At 39.1% G+C, this 18,247-nt stretch overlaps 1 protein-coding gene across 12 annotated transcripts in view; it reads right to left on the reverse strand.

Annotated features, from left to right (window-relative positions):
• UTRN (utrophin) overlaps positions 1-18,247 on the reverse strand; it is a 347,871-nt gene that overhangs the window by 110,465 nt on the left and 219,159 nt on the right. For 6 of the 12 annotated variants that reach the window (XM_074537592.1, XM_074537591.1, XM_074537590.1 and 3 more), the window contains 3 exons: positions 8,452-8,624; positions 8,298-8,342; positions 2,980-3,136 (listed from right to left, as the gene is read on the reverse strand). In XM_074537592.1, the coding sequence (XP_074393693.1) occupies positions 2,980-3,136; positions 8,298-8,342; positions 8,452-8,624 (375 nt within the window). The other 6 variants (XM_026794820.2, XM_005489187.4, XM_026794821.2 and 3 more) reach the window with 4 other exon arrangements.

Below are 18,247 nucleotides of genomic sequence, written 5' to 3' on the forward strand. Positions count from 1 at the left end.
GAGGCAAAAAGTAATGCTAATACAACAGAACTCAGAAAAATAAAGCAAAGGAGATGGGACTATCATGAGGGCACATCTTACAGAGCTGAGCCACTATTTTACCACTCAGATTTTGAAGTGCCAGCAAGGACATGATCAGGCAAGCAAGTTGAAAAATGGAGAAAATGGGTCACAGAGTAGTGGAGACAAAGTGAGGTATTGAACTGCTCAATTTGCATCAAGACAACTTCAAATCTACATTTAGGTGTGAAACTAAAGGAAAGAGGAGAGCAGAGGCACACAAACATACCTGGGAGAACCTTTTCAAGATTAGCTGATGTACTGCTGCAGAAACTCAACAAGGGATCATAAAAAACCCCTTTGATCAAAGGTAAATCTTAAAAATGAAATGTTCAGGAGGTTTAATGCTTGAAGAAGCATGGGCAAAGAAACATTTTAAAAAGTACCAGGACAGCTGGTGATGAGAAGTGGAATCAAGGGAGTATCCTTCGGAGCTAGGGAAATCAAGTCATATCTCTGCAATATTCATCTGACACAGCTACACCTTAAACATTGAAAACTCCCAGCTTAACAGGAAATTCCAAATGGAGACCTTAACAGCAAAGCAAATGACACCAGCCAGAAATACCCACACTACAAGGCAGAGAGCAACTGACAACATGGAATTATAGAAAGTTTACAAAAAATCCACTGAAAGGGCAGTTTTGGCATAATCTTTTGAAAAGAAAAAATTATTACAGGAATAAAACTTGTGCTCCTCAGCCAAGTGTCCTCCTGGACACTTCATCCAGCATCCTAACTACATCAATCAATCACTTAACTTTGCTGAGGAAGCAGAACGACTTCTAGAGACTTTGGGGTTTTATTTTGTCAGCTTTTGGTTGGGTTTTTTCTTTCACTCCTTCATTTTTCACTTTCTTTCTGAAAAAAAACCACAACTTTTCAACTTGATCAAGTTTATTATTAGTAAACTGCAGCTTCAGCAAGGAATGAACAGCTCCTGCTAAAAAGCAGCAGTGAAGCATTGCCATGAGAATCAAACCAGTAGACAGCTGTGGTTCAGCTCCCCTCCTCTGGCAGTAGCTAATAAGCAACACTTCAACAGAATGTGAAATGCTGTCTGCTAATAATTGGTATTTGGTATACACAGTATCATTACAAGATATATGGGAATCTCCCGATTTCCCTAACAAAATAACTGTTTGGAAATAGTCATCCAAACATCAACTAAGAAATACCTGCAAGTGTATACAGTGCTTTTGCTGGCATAGGTATATAAAACATAAAGTGATACTCAGGATGGCTTTGACTTCATGCTGTTGCAGACCATTAATGCAGCTCATATTAAATACTTGACTCAGGCAACTATATCCAATACTCACTGTGACATTGCAAGAAAATTGCCTTTTTGAAAAATGAAAGAATAGTCTCCAAAAGCTCCCGGATAAACTCACAAGAGTCTTAACCTTGACACCTAACAAAATATCAGTTACTCTTTAAGCATAAGGGCAAGGATTAAGCAGCCCAGAGGTGCTCTCTCCTTCATACTGCTGCAGTTCACTAGTGGTCCAAATCAGCCATCCAGCATCATTACTACTAAACTTTTCCACTTCAGAATAAAGCCCCAGTTTTATAAATCAATTTGAGTTCTTCAGATGAGAGGCACTTACTAGTACTATTTGCTACTATCATGCACATACTGTAATCTCCACAAGACACAAACAAGCCTTCAGAAAACAACCTGTAGTGGTCTACCACCTTCCACTGACCTCCTTCAAAATCATATTTGGCTCTGATTCAGCCTTTTATTGCTCTTTGGCAATAAATACACCATAATACACCATTTGATCATTAGAAAAAGAATCACAGCAGATGCGCCTACAAACAGAGCCTGATGCTTTAAGTGGATTAGGAAGAGATGAACTCTCAAGTAACAAAGTTCCTGAGTTTATGCTAATAAATTTACTTTAAAAGACTAAATTAAGAAGAAATGTATGCAGATTTCCTTAAGCACTTCTATTTTGGAGTGAAGATGCAAAAGTGCTGCTCATGACAGGCCACGTTTTCTGTACTTCCCCACGGTATTCCAAGTATTTCTGTACTAGTAAGTTCTTCCAAACTTAAATTTTGCCCTTGCCAAACACTGCAGCAGAAAAGACACCAGTGTAGCTGGCAGAATGGAACATATTTATCATGTAATTAGCTATATAATGTTGCATTGTTCTCTTTCTCTCTTTACACCATACATATCAACAAATGAGATGGAACCAGCTTTACTAGATTGAATTTTTTTCCATTGGCAAAACCATCTTCACTTGATTACTGATCAGAGTTGGCAAGACAGACTCCACATGCTACATGAATGAAGAAATGCAGATGCAAGCGACTATTTTACTGTTGAGAACTATTCAGGAATTAATAGCCTGTCACATACAAACCAGAACAGGACAAGCAAAACCAGAAAGCTAGAACAGCATGCTATAGTTACAACAGTACAACACAGAGAAAAATCTTTAGCTCTCTAAAATAGTTTTGAGTCACCTTTGCAGTGTAAATGTGCATGGGTAGGGGGCTGCTATCACTGTTGAGTTTAATAACACATAGAAGGGCACTGTTCATAGTTTTACTGAATTTACATTCATCTTGGCTTTCATGACTCTTGGTCACTTCTTACTTTTGCATGCCTTCCTTAACTTTTAGACTAAAATAACAGCTTCACCTATCAGAATTACAAAAATATCAAGGAACAGTAAAGAAATAGTGTTTAGACTGAACATATGCCTCAAAAATAGTTTAGATAAAATTTTATAGTGTATCTTAGTTGTGCCTTAATAGGCAAGGTGGTAAGCAAAATGGGTGGAGAGCTAGAACTTTTTTATAGAGGTAAGTCACTAGGAAGCATTCATCATTTCTCCCATACAAAAATTTGCTTCATTCTATAATTCGCAGTAGCATATCCATAAAACTTAAGCAACTTACTTTGCAGTGGTCATACTGCTGCTGTAAGGTTGGAACATCCCCTCCAACAGGCATTTGTTTTTTCAGTTCTTCATCTTTTGCATTCAGCCATTTGATTAACTCTTCCAGGGATGTCAGTAATCTGTTCCATTTCTCGGCACTGGCCTCCAAGTGAGCCCTGTGATACAGTATAACAGCATCTTTAAAGCCCTGAATGGCAAAACGAGCTTGGGAAAACAAACAAAATTACTCCATCACTAAGATGAGACTGTTTCAAGTGTTTAATTACAAAGCAACTCTGTGTTAAAAAAAAAAAAAAACCTTATTTCAGAACACTTTACACACCAAATCAAAATAAGCAAAGGAGAAACACAGACAAATATGTCCCTGGTGCTGTAACTTATCTAAAACCTTGAACATTGCATGTCTAAGCAACATAAAAAATTCCTGTGTTTTGTAGTGACTCCCCCACTGTTGTGCAACACGCACAAACATCATTTTGTGAGCTAAAGCACTGCAAACCTGAACTCTTTTATGCCAGGACCTTGACTCTCCAGAAGCAAAATCCAGTGTGTTCTACCAGTAGTTATCAATAGCAAACTGCCTGTGCTGCTGAACATATCAGTCAGTGACACATGGTTACTTAATAAATCATCTCTCATTGATGTTGAGTTATTAGACTATTAATACAGTGAATCTTTTCCTCACTTTCATTGACAAATAAATCAAACTCCACAATATCTTTTTCTTTAATAATAATTTTCAGAAATACCTTGAGATTCAGTGTCTTCTCCCTGCAGTGCCAAAAAGATGCATAGAAATCTTCAAAATGGACCAGCTACCCCTCTTTTACTGCAGTCATTCTTTCTTATGCTATCATTCAAGATCAGCATGTATCTGATTTATATCAGCAAAAAAAAAAGTTTCTTTCTTCACACAGATGGGGGAGTAGAGCTGAATGATTCTCAGTGTAGTCTGACACCAGTTCTGCAAGTTTCTCCCTGCTTCTGAATGATGAATGAAGTAAACTCTATTCCCTTTCCTATTTTGCACACTGTTGGCTATCTTTTTTTTTCTGATTCTCTGAGAATCACACCTAGAAATTTTCACCTAGCTTGCATTATCATTTCAAATGACATTAGAGTGAATGTTTGCGGCTGATACAACAGCATTGGGATTGAAGGGATTATGTGCTACAAGGTTAAATCCAACACAAGCTTAAGTTTGGCCATACTGAGATCTCCCACCAATACTAGATGAAACAAGAAAGCAGTCAAGTTAGAGAATATAAGGAGGGAAATACAAAGAAAAAAAAAATCCATATTTCTGAAAAGGATAAACAAAGTACCTTTAGGAAGAGGAATCTATTCTTCACTCCTGTGAAGGAGAGTAACTACTTGGGAAAAAATATGAAACTGAAGTAGTTGCTACAAGTGACATTTTATTGCCTACAGTTTTGTGTGTTATGGTTTCTATTGTCCCTTATTGCTCTCACTGATACTTTTATCTCAACACTGAATTGCAATGAGCTGCTAGCAGGTCAGGCCTAAATGCAGAGTCAGCATCCCACCAGGCACTGAAGCACAAGCAAGTTGTGCTGGCCTTGGTGTGCAGGCCAGCAGCTTCTGAGTGGAATGCAGTGTCTCCACTCTCCTGATATTTTTTCAGGTACTCAGAACTGGCCCTTCTTTCTTGAAATGAAAAGAGTTATACTTCTTACTCATCAGGCAGAGGAGACACATTGCCCTCTCATCTAAGCCAAGGCAACCCACATTTGAACTTAACAGTGATGCTATTAGCCTCCGTTTGCTAAAAAAAGTATATCTATATCTTTGGGAACTTCCAGTAGCAACTGCAATTAAAATGTTCAGATTTATAGCTTTCTGTACATTTGATAGTGAAATCTCTATTCATGATGACATATTACTGTTTCTAGCATATATAAGCAGCTCTCACCTCTCAAAACTGGCACTCTCTGAGGCTTCAAGATTCTGCTCTAGTTATTTAGTGGAATTCTTGTATGCAAAATAAATTGGAGCTTTGTAAGGAGGGGAAAAACTCCTGTAACTAGATAAAGGACAATTTAAGGGTGATTCACCACTTTGTAACATACAATGCAATAATATTCATAGTAAAATAACTAATCTGATATAAATGGGAATGATATTGCATATATTACAGGATAAAATGCATTGTAAGTTACCACTAAGTACTTGTGTGCATGCCAAATTAATGTCAATACCAAAAATAACACTAGCAAGCACATGGTTTCAAAGTCCAGTGCAAGTTAATCCTGCAGAGGTAGAGCAGTAAGGGTTGGAGAGGAAATGGCTACACCAGCAGGGACTTCAAAATTTTTCACCAAGTACAAAGTGACTTAACCTCCCAAAGAAAGACATTAAAAAGGGAAAAAAATAAACAGGGAAAAACTCATCACATCAGCCTGGATTTTTCCAGAATACTATCCTCTTAATCTTATCAAAAGCAATACTGAAAGTGAAAGTAAGATGCAGCAGCCGAAAAGCAGACACAAGCATTCAATTCTCCTGGGGAGCAAAGAAACACATTCAGTAAATCCCATTCAAAGCAAATGCTGCACAGGAGCAAGAGAGTCAAGATATGCTTTAAATTGCAATTCAGTGTAAAGTTTTAGTATCATGTTTATATTTGTCATACAGACATTATCAGAAAGAGAAGATAAACTATGCAAAAGTTCTGAAATGTTTCTTGGGCTTTACTGTTCTCTCTCTCGGGATTACTGGCCTTTGCTTTGGTTGGTACTTCATTGATAAACAACCTGCAAACAAAGCTTCAGGTGTTTGTGTTCATGGGACAAGTGAATTGGCAAACTCAGGATTTACTAGGTCAAGTGATGGCTTAAGAATCTGCTCTGATCAAAATAGAGGTCAGTTATAAATGATTGTGTCTGGGCATGAGTTGGAGCACAAATATACACCAGCAGCAACCACTGGGTATGCAAACCACTCCTAAGGGAATCCGGGATGAACCTGAAGAACACAGATCCTCCCATCCAACTGACCAGACTGAGAGGAACTCTTCCTTCCCCTCCCCCCATGCTGAATAAAATAATCCAGAAAAACAGCAACTCTGACACAACTCCCCTTCTGTTGACCCTGAGAGGCTCTCTTCACAGCTGGAGACCTCCTCAGCTTTCGATTCTGCTATGGAGGTAGCACTTTTCCTGCTGAGTGACGAGGGAACACACAGAATAAAAAAAAGATTGGTGGGTGGTCTAAATATAGAGAAACAGAGAGAAACTCCTTTTCCATTTGTCCCATGCTTTTACCTCTACCCTCCCCCAAACACTAACATCCTCACACCTCCTGCCCCAGGAGAAACGAATCTCCCCTAAACATTTGGCTTTAAAAAGCAGACCCCCACAAGCCTGCAGCTTTGTTTTCTTCCTGGGAATAAGATAAACACAGAAAAAGAAAAGCTAAGTCTACAATATCAAGGAGAGAGGTGCAGCATCATAGAAACTCCAAGTACGGGTTTAAGCAGATTCTGTGGATTTAAAAATATGTCAGAAAAGCACTGCTTTTCCAGTTTGGAACTCCCTTTAGTTACAGTAGCAAAGAAGTAAACAACACAGTGACTAGCAACACCAGCTCTAAGGACTGAATTGATGAGAAAAACTCATGCAGTCTCTCTTCAGGAGAGCATCATTTTCAGCAATTAAAAAACAGAATAATTGGAATGTATGCATACCTGAAAATATTCTAAAAAGCTTACAGAAACTTTAATTTAGAAGCACTATGCCAAGCTAAACCCTTTATGAAACAATCAGCTTTTTAATTCTTCAGTTCTAGTATCTAGAAGTTACATGTTGTTCTCACTGAGTCATTCATATAATTTTGCTTTCCAATTCATCCTTGTAAAAAGATACACCAAGAAAGCAAAAACTGAAGGCAAACAGACTTCTGTGCTTTGTTACTCCCCTATGAAGGCTTTCAGGACTCTTGCACAAGTTAGAAAAGTGAACTGCAATCAAAGAGCAGAGCAAATACATTAACTCAGAAATACTATGCTCTTTTCAGTAGCGACTGAGATTTGAAAGGATAATTTCTTTTTCTTAGATTTGCACCAGTATTCTCTGTCTTGCCTATCTTACACTTTGATCTCCAGTGACATGTGGCTCCACAGCACAGCAGGTACCAGGAGAGCAACATTAATGCTGCCCAATGGATACACATGCCATGACTATGAAGAACAGAAAATGAATTCAGAAAATGTATTCCCAATTTCTGAGCACAATCAATCTTTCTGTACTACAGCCTTGGAACTCATAGCTGTACAGGATAAGTGGTTTAAAGGCCCTTTTTCATGGCCATCCATTTCTCCCAAATTATGACCAAGCCCAGGAATGGTCAAGCAACCCAATGGTTCTTGCTAGGACTCCACAATTGATAAGCTACTATTTTAAGAGCACGCTTTTGTCTTTCTCTCACACAAACTTGTGAACAGAGCTTTTAACATCTCAAGTCCAACAGCTCTTGCATTGAACTGTGCATGTGGTGGAGGCAGTCTCTGCAAGCCCCCACACCAAACTGCTTGGTTCTTTGGGTTCAAGTCCTTCAAGGGCTTTCAAGAAGCTGATTTAACAGTTTCATTTAACTGTTCACCAGCTGAAGGTTGGTGATAGGATAAGTGGACATGAAAAGTAAATATGAAATTTTCCCCTCTATTTCAGTCATCCAAACTCTTGTGCCTGAATTTCAAGGTTGGCTCATTTTCCTGGCCTTTGGAATATTCATATGAATGTTTAACATTGTTTAAAAAGAACAGATTTCTCAAACCAACAAGCAAGTTGTTGCAATTAAAAGCTCTAGAAATTATTCTCTATGTTATTTATTTTCATGTAGAATTTAATACAATAATGAATATGGCAGTATCTATTTCAAAAGCGGCATCACTGAGATTTAACAATTACCACACTTGAGCTTGGCACAGATAGGGTCAAAAAGCTGTAAAATGCATTTCTTGATTAATATAAGTACTTTAAAAAAAATTTCAATTGAATAGCAGCAACTGAATTATTAATTTGAATTAATAATTCAAAACAAATTAAATGGATCAAGGTACTTAAGATGCAAGTTTTAGTAACTTAGTTATCTCAAAACAAAAATTTTGGAAAAACAAAACCATCAACAAACCTCTGATTTCTCCTCGAAGTCATGGCAGATATGCAGAATTATTTCACTGACACTGCCATTGATGTGCAATAAGCAAAGGCTCAATGCACTTTCTGGAAACTTAGGTACAAGGTCAGCAACCTACAACTGTAAAGCTCTGAAGAGAAAACAAGTAGTTAAGCCTACCTGGTGAAAAAGTTCACCAAGTTTTCATATTTCCACTCAGGAGTCCTTCATGAAAGAGAGTACATGGATCATTTCAATGCTGTGGTCATATTTGTCAAGCCTCTAAGAAGAAAGGAACTGTTCCCCACCACACCTTGATGTTTTCATTACTCACCTGATGTTAGCTGACTTTGCCTTCAGGTCGTTCCAGCGCTGGTTCATGTCATCAAGGCGGTGCTGGAGCAGAGCAGCTTCCTCAGAGTTCCCCAAGGCTTTCACCATTTTCTGTCTGTTTCCATCAATGCTTTTAAAGATGTCATTGTGGGCATCAATCTCAGCTTGGATGTCCTGAAATACCAGCAAGTTCAAACATAGTTCTGTAAGTAGAGGAGGGGAGAGCTGACTCTCATGAGTGCTCCTAAACAGTAGGACAGAGCACGTATTCCAGCTTCCTTGGGTGTCTCTGATAAAAGATGTACAGGAGAAAACCTGCAGTCCTATTAACGTCACTACAAAAGGTCTAGCTTTCTTAAGTGTGAGAAAAGGAGTCTGAAAGTCATCCAAGGCTGTGAAAAAGGAAGTAGATTTATAATAACCAAGTTCTGTGATGTTGTGTTTTGTAGCACTGAAGGTAACTAACTGTCTCCTGTTCACCCACGCATTTCACAGTGTGGCATTTGCAAATGCACTAAAACTCATTTTCTCTCCAGAAATTACATCTATTCAGCCTTAGCTATGTCATCTTTCTTCTTTGAAACAAAACATTCCAGAAACTTTAAACAGTCTAGTGAAATGCAGCCTTTACCTAGTATTTTAGGTCACACATAATGAAAGCATTTAACTAAAATCTTAACTTTAAACCCTAAACTGCAGCTAAATGGTTACAGCAACCAAAAGTCCATTTTTACAATAAAACTACTTTACATAATGGCCTGAATATATGGAGAGTTAGACATAAAATGGCAGGATATATTATAATATGATTTTCATAGTAAATACTGAAAAGAAAAAGAAAAGCTTGTGATTTCCATTCTGTTGATTCATTTCTCCTCCCCTTAGAAATTAAACACTTTTTATTCTCTCATCTACCATCTGCCTCAAGAAACACATTACAGATATTGTCTTCATCTAATTGAGCACAGTATTATTTTTAAAACACATAAAAAGAGCAAACAAAACTTCCTGCACCACTGCCAATAGTTTCTAGCATCCATACATCACATCTATGTATACTCCAATAAAGCAATGTAAATGTGTTGAAAGCCAGGAGGTGTACTGGCTGTCTCAATAGGATTAATCAACGAAAATTATGACAGGAACTTGATGCAGATGTAAATAAACTTCTTTTGCAAAGGAGGAAATCAAATATCTAAAATTCCTTAAAGGTTTTTATTCTTCCAATCAGCTCCTCAGTAATCACCATCTGTTCCCAGAAGCAGAAAAGGAGGGGGCTTTTGTACCTCCCCATCCTAAAGATGTATTCCTGCTGGCACATATACAAACAGAAGTGGAAATGTAGCCATGAATTTGAGATAGAATGAAAGCTTTCTAGAGTTAGGAAAGAAAACAAAAAAGTCAGGATACAGGTGAAAAAGAGGAGGGAGGAGAGATGGGGCAGTGGGAAAGGAGGTGAGAGAGGGAAGGAGGCACTGGTGAAGCTCTGTATGGCCAGAAGAGCTACTGTGTGACTTTGGACAACCGCTTTTATTTGCACTGAGGTTCCCTTCTTTAAAGCAGGTAAAAAGACACTTTTTCTGTCTTTGAAACAACCTGATAAAAATCACCATTCTAAACACAGAAACAAAAATGACATTTAAAAGGAAAAAACAAAATGGAATTGTCTGATGATCAGCCAACCCGAATAAGACGGCAGAGTCACTAGCTGAATTAGTTGCTAATCTAAAAATATTTGCAGCGTCTATCCTTACAACTCCAGCATGCATGCAGGTACAGTGAAACCCAGCTCAATCCCACAGAGCAGGAGGTACAGCCACTGCACAGCAGTTACAATTCCAAGTGCAATGAATTTGTGCTACAAAAGCCAGGTCATGCAAAACATTTCTCTTGGCCTCTTCAAAGTCACAAAATGACAACTTCATTGAAAACAAACTGATCTCTAATCTTCCTTCTACAATCACAATATTAACTGTAAATCCATTCATTCTAGAACCTTCATAAACCATTCTTTGGTTTTACTTGAGAGGACAATTCTGCATGCCTGCTCAAAAATGTTTCATTCACAATGGGTTTGATTCTTACATTTTCCAGTCATCAAGTTACATTGATTAAGGTACAATAAATCTGCCGTTCACATTCTTGAGTCCCATCTGTAAAAACCATGTTGAGACAAATCAGTTCAAAGAATAAAGTTTCATAATTAACTTTTCTCTCATTTCTGCTTTCCATTTTCCAGGTGAAAAAAAGCCAGCCAACCACTGCCAGCTGATAGATAACCCAATAGGATTGATAAAGTCATTGAATGTGAGTTTGTCACAGCCCTTAAAGAAAAGATGGAGAGAAAATCAAATAACATACCCCACATCACATGGAAGTAGAAGAGGAGGAAAGTAGGATGTGAAAATTTTCTAACAGCAAGAAATGGGCACAATAAGTTAGTTATTCTCCAATAATGATTTAAAACATCTGGATTTTTATTCAGGCACTGTCTTCTGAATGATGGGCTCCCACCTTATCCTGAGACTGCTGTAATTGCTAGCAATTGGCAATAAGCTCCTTTATTCACAGTGTAATCCAAGTCTTTCAAGTTTTATTTGTAAATATGTGGTTGCCCTACCTTCAAATTTCTTTCTTCAAAGTGGAAAGGACTCTCATTCTGTAAACCCCCCCATTTATGTTCCTCCTAATCTATTATTTCTCTTTCTCCTGCCTTTTTCTTGGTCTTTGACTCTCCATTGTCCTCTTCGTGGCAAAAAAATGGGATGGAAAAAGTTGAATATGCCTGCTTGGGTCCCAGTGAGGATTAACTCTAGAAAGAGTTAATCCACTTTCAATTCTGCAATATTTTAGAAGAAACTCTAATTATTCCCCTATTATGACATGGAAGTTCCCATATTCAGAGTCACAGGGGCAATACACTAGGGAATGCAGGAGAAGAGGAAAAAATTCTGTTGCTTGTGCCACAAAGAGGGAGATACAACTGTGAAACTCCATCACTGCTCTCAGCCCAGTGCTTAAGGGATATGGACCAGAGTGATCTCCCAGTGCAAGTGAAACACAACAAAGGGCAGAGAAGAGAAAAACAAAACAAAAACACAACAGAAAAAAACCCAAAATCCTAAAGAAATACACTATAAACAGAAAATGTCTTCTTGCTTTATCAACATTATTTAAGGCACTACTATAGAGATGCCATATTTTGCTAATTTTGCAAATATTTATGTGCACTTGGCTGCTAAACTGAACTGATAATTTATTGTAGAGGTCAACATATTTGTTCACATGCAAGTGCTTGCAGGATTAATGCCCTAAATTAAAAGAAAGCTTTTTGAGGACAAAATAAATCTATATATAAATCAAGGTGAAAGCTCCAAAGTTTGAAAGGTAGAAAGAAGAAGAAATAACTAGCTTGGCATTTAGATACATACTTAACCCTAGCCAGACTATTAAAACATTGACACTTCCCTAAATTCCTTTTAAGTATTAAGATCAAACTGCTGCCTTTTCCCATTTTGATGAGGTGATTTCAAAATTTTCTTTCCATTCTGAATCTCCTCTGCCTTCTTTGCTTCTCTCCCTCTTTACCTTTCTTCCCGCAGAATTCATTATAGTTTGGATTTGATTTTAAACCTTGTCTCCATAATAAAAACCTTCTTGCTTTAACTCCTACTGAATAAAATCTAAATGATCATGCAATGACAACTGAAGAGAATGTGTCTTTAAAGAATGTATAAATATGTGCCACACAGTAAGGCTGCAGATGGAAATACTGAAAAGGACCCAAAACCAAGTTGCTACTAGAACAGCCCAATGGCAGACTAGAGTGACACACCCAGAGTAAATGAAGTATATGAGAAAGATTGGAACAGAACCCAATTTAGGAACCAACTCAATCAGCTATTAAACTTTTGTCTTTTCTTTCCCCCTTATAAATTGAAAGATATGTTAAAAGTAGTTACAGCATTAGGCATAATTGTCCTTTGGAAACTATCAATACTTTAAAAAAGGCAAGAAACCTCCAAGCCAAACCCAGACATGATGCATCTTTTTTCTAAATTATGAGTCCAGAGGGTCTCTAATTCACTCTGCAACTCTCTAAGCTATTAACAGATTCACTTCTACTCACATTTTTTCAGGTTTTGTCTGTATTGGCAATATACCAGTAAGGATGGTAACACAGTCAAAGTATTTCCCTTTTTACAGGGCTCAAATACTTTTGTAGAAGATAGAAACACAAATAATGAAGATAAAAAAACAACTAATGGAAGAAAACTCTATGGCCAAATTAAAGTAGAAGAAACTATGCATTCTGAAATATAAAAAGTGTTACTGTATTGATTTCTCACTATTAAAAATTCTGAGGTAATAATACAAGGATCTACCTAAAACAGGGAAGTTATTTTATTTGTAAGGGAAATACGTTCCCATAGCATTAAAGATTCTTTTATCAAGAAACCCTAATCAAATTTTTCTTAGATACAGGGCACAAAACTCAACTTAGTCTCTCCAGAAAAGTCAACAGCATTCTGTACCAAATCATAGCTTCACATAGGGTTTAAAGGACTCATCAATCTTTTACTACAAAATTTTTGAACCCACTATATACAGCAAAATTCGGGATTACATTCCAATTATTTTTATATTTATTAGGAAACAGAATTACACTGTATTTTTGTAAACATCTGACCACATATCAGGAATGTCAAGTTATGCCATGCAAACCACATATGGCTTGCAAGAAATGGACATACAGGTACAATGCTGATGCTGTGCAACAAGTCTGGCAGCATTTTGTGTTGGCACACAGAGTGCTACAACCTTTTAATCCCCAAATACAAGCCATCTCTTGTATGTGGCTTTTGAACCACATGCTTATCTCAAAAGGAATTAGTGGGCTTGAAGTTGATTCTTCGTAAATGAAAATCAGCTTGAAAAATTGCATTTTCCCTAGCAAAAGCTACTCCCAGGCTGCTTTGCCAGAACAGTTTTGTACTTCCTGCACCCAATACAGATGATGCCTCTGAGTGAAACAGGTGAACAGAATTGCAAGTCTCATGAAAATGATTGTCCATTGCCCTCACTGACAGCGCTCAAGTCAGCAAAGACATGGTTACAGAAATGCTGCGCTTGCATCTTTCAAAGGTCATGAATAAATGCGATGACTGCTCATCAAAGCACCTGCAGAAAAATCTTCAAGTTGGAATAGGTGGAAGAAAAATGTCAGTGCCAACCAAAGGACATAACTGCACACCACAGACATAACGCCACACCACAGCCAGAACATCGCTCTTTGAGGTCTCAGTGCAGGTAGCAAAGGTATGGATTTTTTTTTTTAAATATCACATTGTTTAGTTTATCTTGAACCAAGTACATTTTACCTGCTTCTGCCAACTGCATCTGGCAAAACTGCTGTGGCAGATATTCCTTTTAGCCTCTGCTTTACTTGGAGCTTTTCACTTTCTGATGACTCTTAAGGAAGGGCAGGATAGAGGTGTATCAAAGGTGTATCATTGTGAAAGGGAAACTGGACTTCTAGTGGTCTCAGCCTTAAAATGCTGGGAGTAGTTGTGAAAAAGGGATGCCCATGTAAAAAGAAGGCTATAAAACTCTCATCTCATCCAGGAAGTCTCTCCTCTGATGTCCAAGAACAGTCATGCCTTTAGAAAGGCTCATCCCATCCGTCCTTCCAGAGGCCTGCCTGCAGTGGCCTCTGAAAAGGGTGTTATTTTGCTGCTGTTAAGCAATCCATTTACAATGAATTCACGTTCAGAAGTAGCTGTACACATTGAAAACTTTGAGGTGGAATTGCCATTATCTTAATTCCACCAGTGCCAGAAGTGCATAAAGATGGACATCAAACCTCTCTCAAGTGTCATACACAGACCATACTGAATATCACTACCGCCATTGCAACTTAAGTGTAAGATCAAAGCAATATGCTGTAGATATGACAAAAATGTATTTACCACTTAAACTCTCAGATATTTCATGACGAAAAAACAGAACTTTTTTGGGGAAAACCCACTTTGGGACATTTTTCACTTCTAATTTTCAAAGGCTTTTATTACCAAGAGCCTTGTACCAACACATCAAGTTTCTAAAAAGTTGATTTGACACGCACTTAAGCCTCTTGGATAAGAGGTGACATATGGTGTAGTTAAAGATTCATTGTATCACAAGAATAATGATACACTTACAGGAAGGCTGAGAACACCACACTGCCTTCAACAACCTCTGTGCCTCCATTGCATGGCATAGACTCAACATCTGAGGGGCACCATAAATGTGTTAATACTAATTCCAGCAGTCACATATTTATGACTGAACAAAGCCAAAGCAGCCCTGCCTACTGCAGTGTAATGTGACTCTGTTTTTGCATAGGAAAGGGAGTGCCGTGCAAGCTTCTGCAAATGCCATCTGGCTTCTGCATTACGACCACAGTAACAGCACTCATCATTCTCTCTGTAGAACATACATTAATGAATCCAGAGAGCTGAAAGTAGCTTACGAGCCAGGATTGCTGTCATGGCACTGTTTCTCCTGGCAACGAACACCTCAGGAAGGACAGGATGGGTGTGTGGGGAATCATAAGAGGGACAGATGAAGCAGGGGAGGAAGGGAGCTTGTTAAAAAGAAAAAAAAAAAAGGAAAAGAAAACTTGCTAAATAAGCACAGACTAAAATTCTATGATCAAAGTCTACCAAATAAAACGTTAACCTTCTCCAGCACCAAAGTAGCCTTTTATGTTGCATTACAAATTTCAGCACAGTAGACAACAAAACTTCACAGCAAGCTTCAAGCTAAAAAATACAGCAGAGCTGTGAGACCTCTAAGTTTCGGTGAGAATTGCTGTGATCAATTTCTTTAAGATAAACACTGGAATATTCAAAGTCACAGGGGAGGGCTTGGAGTTTGCAAATACCAGGGCTTGTATGATTCATAAAATATTAGAAACACCGGTTAAAAATTTTTTTCTTAATGAAGTCATGAAGCATCTCAGGGTCTGGCACGTGTCCTTATCTTTACAGGCTACCACAGCAGCAGCCACAAGAGAAGAGTGAAGGCCAGATGACAGACTGGAAGCAAGAGAGGAGCCAGTGACCCATATAGTGAGGAAGTCAGATCACAAATCCTTTTACTGTTACTCTTAGCTACTTTTGGAAGAGTCATGCTGGTGGGATCCTAAATAGTGACTGTCTCAAGCACACTTCTCCCTGATAAACATAACTGGTAACTACTGAGGAGAACACCACTGGTTTACACTTTAAAAGAAGAACATCCTGAAGTTTAAAAAACCACAGAATCAGGCTTTGCAAACTGCTCTCCTACTGTGAGACCACATTTTTAAGGTGTTTTATCTTGATTCATAAATAAACTACTTTGTATTTTGTTACATACTGTGGTCTTGCAGGATACAGGAAGTTCATATGGTGAAAAAAAAAGACAAAGCAAATCTTAACAGTGTTACAACATGCAAGTGAGGTTTCCCTAGAACTGCTGACAAACAGATGAAAACAATCTGTTCTTTAACATTCTCATGTCTCTTGCTCATCAGCACAATCACTTTAAAGCCAAACCTCCTGCCTCTAAGCATTACTGCTACCAAACAACCTGGAAAGAGAAAGAGTAACTAGTTGGAATAAAAGAAGTAAAGATGATACAATGGGAAAGTTGCACATTCCTTGGAAATAATTGTACCTTTAAATGCCATCATGAGATCTTCTAATTCAACTAAAGTAACATTCAACTACATTAAACACCAAACTCCAGAGCACTTGCTTTATGCCAACAGTGGAACAAGGTCACAGGCAGCTATAATGTCCCCTTATACCCTTGACTTAGCAAAGCCCAAGCTGATCTTCATTTCCTTTGGAACTTAAAATTAAATAAATAAATCAATTAAAATGCCCACAGTCAGAGGACATGCTCTAAAAGTAATCTTGTAGGACCTGAAATGAGGAAGATAAGCAACATTAGATTTCCATAAACAGCGTGCACATGAGGACATAAACAGCAACACAGAAAAGCTAAGTTAAACATCAACCTGCCTTTTTTATTTACTGTGTAATTTCCAAAGGCATACACAGCCTTTTCAAAGGCATGTGTGCAAGTGCCTATCATACCTTTTCAAATTTTGTCAGCAACTCACGTAGGCTGAAGTTCAGGCCAATCATCATTAAGCGTCTCCTGAAGCCTACATTTTCCTGGTATGTCTGCCAAGCCAAGTCTGTAGCCTTCAAAAAGTTTCTCTCCTTTCCACCTATACAGTCTCAAAATACTCCAGGCACTTCAGTGTGTGTCCCTCTCCTGGGCTGTGCTCCTCTAGGAACACTTCACACAGCGCCATCGTCACAGTCTCCGAGTCCCTGCTCCTTCCCATGGGCTGGGCACCTAGGGGTGAGCTGCTCACAGTGGGTGCTGCTCCTTGCAGGGCTGACCTGACCTCATGGCACTGTGGGGATCTCCTTGGCTCCACAACTCCCCAGGACTGCCTCCAGCTCTCCTCAGCAATGGCCTGCAGGACCCAAGTGCTTCTGGCAGGCCTCAAGCTCTTGGTCTCAGTGACCCTGAGTGACAGAAGCTATTACCTGCTGGTGTATGACAGGTGGAGAGGAGGAACACATCCTTCCATGTTGCTCCATTCAAGGGAAAAAAAATCCCCAGAGAGATTTCTGTCTACAGAAAGCACCAAAAACCAGCTTCTCAGACAAGTTTAAATGGAATGAGACACGCTTCATCGCAGGGAACATGATGGTGTGACCAGGCAGGAGGCCATCTCTCTTCTGATTTCCTCAGAGCCAGCACCATGGGCTGGTGCTGCTATGGCACTAATCAGGCACCTCCAGCCCTCTTCGCTTCGCCCAGGAGATGCTGCGCCACAGAAAAGCCAAGGCCCATTAGAAGTCGTCTATAAAGTAACTTCCTTTGTGCAAGCAAAAAAAAGTCCAGCAAAGGATCCTGCTGCAACCTCCAAAGCCTTCGCTGGGGATCTCCTCCTTTGGTGCCGCCTGCTCTGACAGCCGTGTGGTAATCTATCCCCGGCATTTGTTTATTATTGTAATCAGCATCCTCCCTTCCAGCAGCCCTGGAGCTGCTCCGAAGCCAAGCACACTCCCCCTTCCGGGACGCCTCCTGCTGGAAAACCACCACCACCCCTGAGGCTGCAGAACCCCAGACCAAAAGCCCTCACTTTTCCTTTCCCTGGAACGGAGAGGTGGCTGTTCAGTCACGGAGCAAGCTTTGGAGCTGTAAAAGCAACCAGCGCTGCACAAAGCCACCACGGGCCGGGGCTGCTCAGGAGGGCACGCTCAGCCAGCCAGATTGTTTTCCATATGAGCCTTTGCTCGCCCGCGGGAAACCTGACACCCCATGGGTGGCTGTGAGGAAATCAGTCCATTTCCAAGCATTCCCACTGGAAACCCGTGTGCATGTGAAGGCCTATTTAAGCTGCTATTAATGCCTTCCGCACAAACACACATTACTCAACCACCAAAACCAGATTGGGTAATAGCTGCCAGCAAGTCAGTAAATGTATAATTAAAACCAAACCAGCAACCCATCACTTGCAAAACCCGTTACAGCTAAGTCTCCTATGAGCACATTGGGTATCACATGTTGCTTTTACTTTTATTTTATTTCACCCAACCATCATATGAAGTACCAATGAATTCACCAGTAGAAAAAACGTCTCTAAAGTTATTCTGAGCTGGTGGATAATACTGGTATATCTGGTATGGGTTGAGATTTTAAAAATAAATCTGAAGGGGGGAAAAAAAATATTGGCATTAGCAGGA

The sequence above is a fragment of the Zonotrichia albicollis genome, chromosome 3 (assembly GCF_047830755.1).
Source record: "Zonotrichia albicollis isolate bZonAlb1 chromosome 3, bZonAlb1.hap1, whole genome shotgun sequence".
Classification (NCBI taxonomy): domain Eukaryota; kingdom Metazoa; phylum Chordata; class Aves; order Passeriformes; family Passerellidae; genus Zonotrichia; species Zonotrichia albicollis.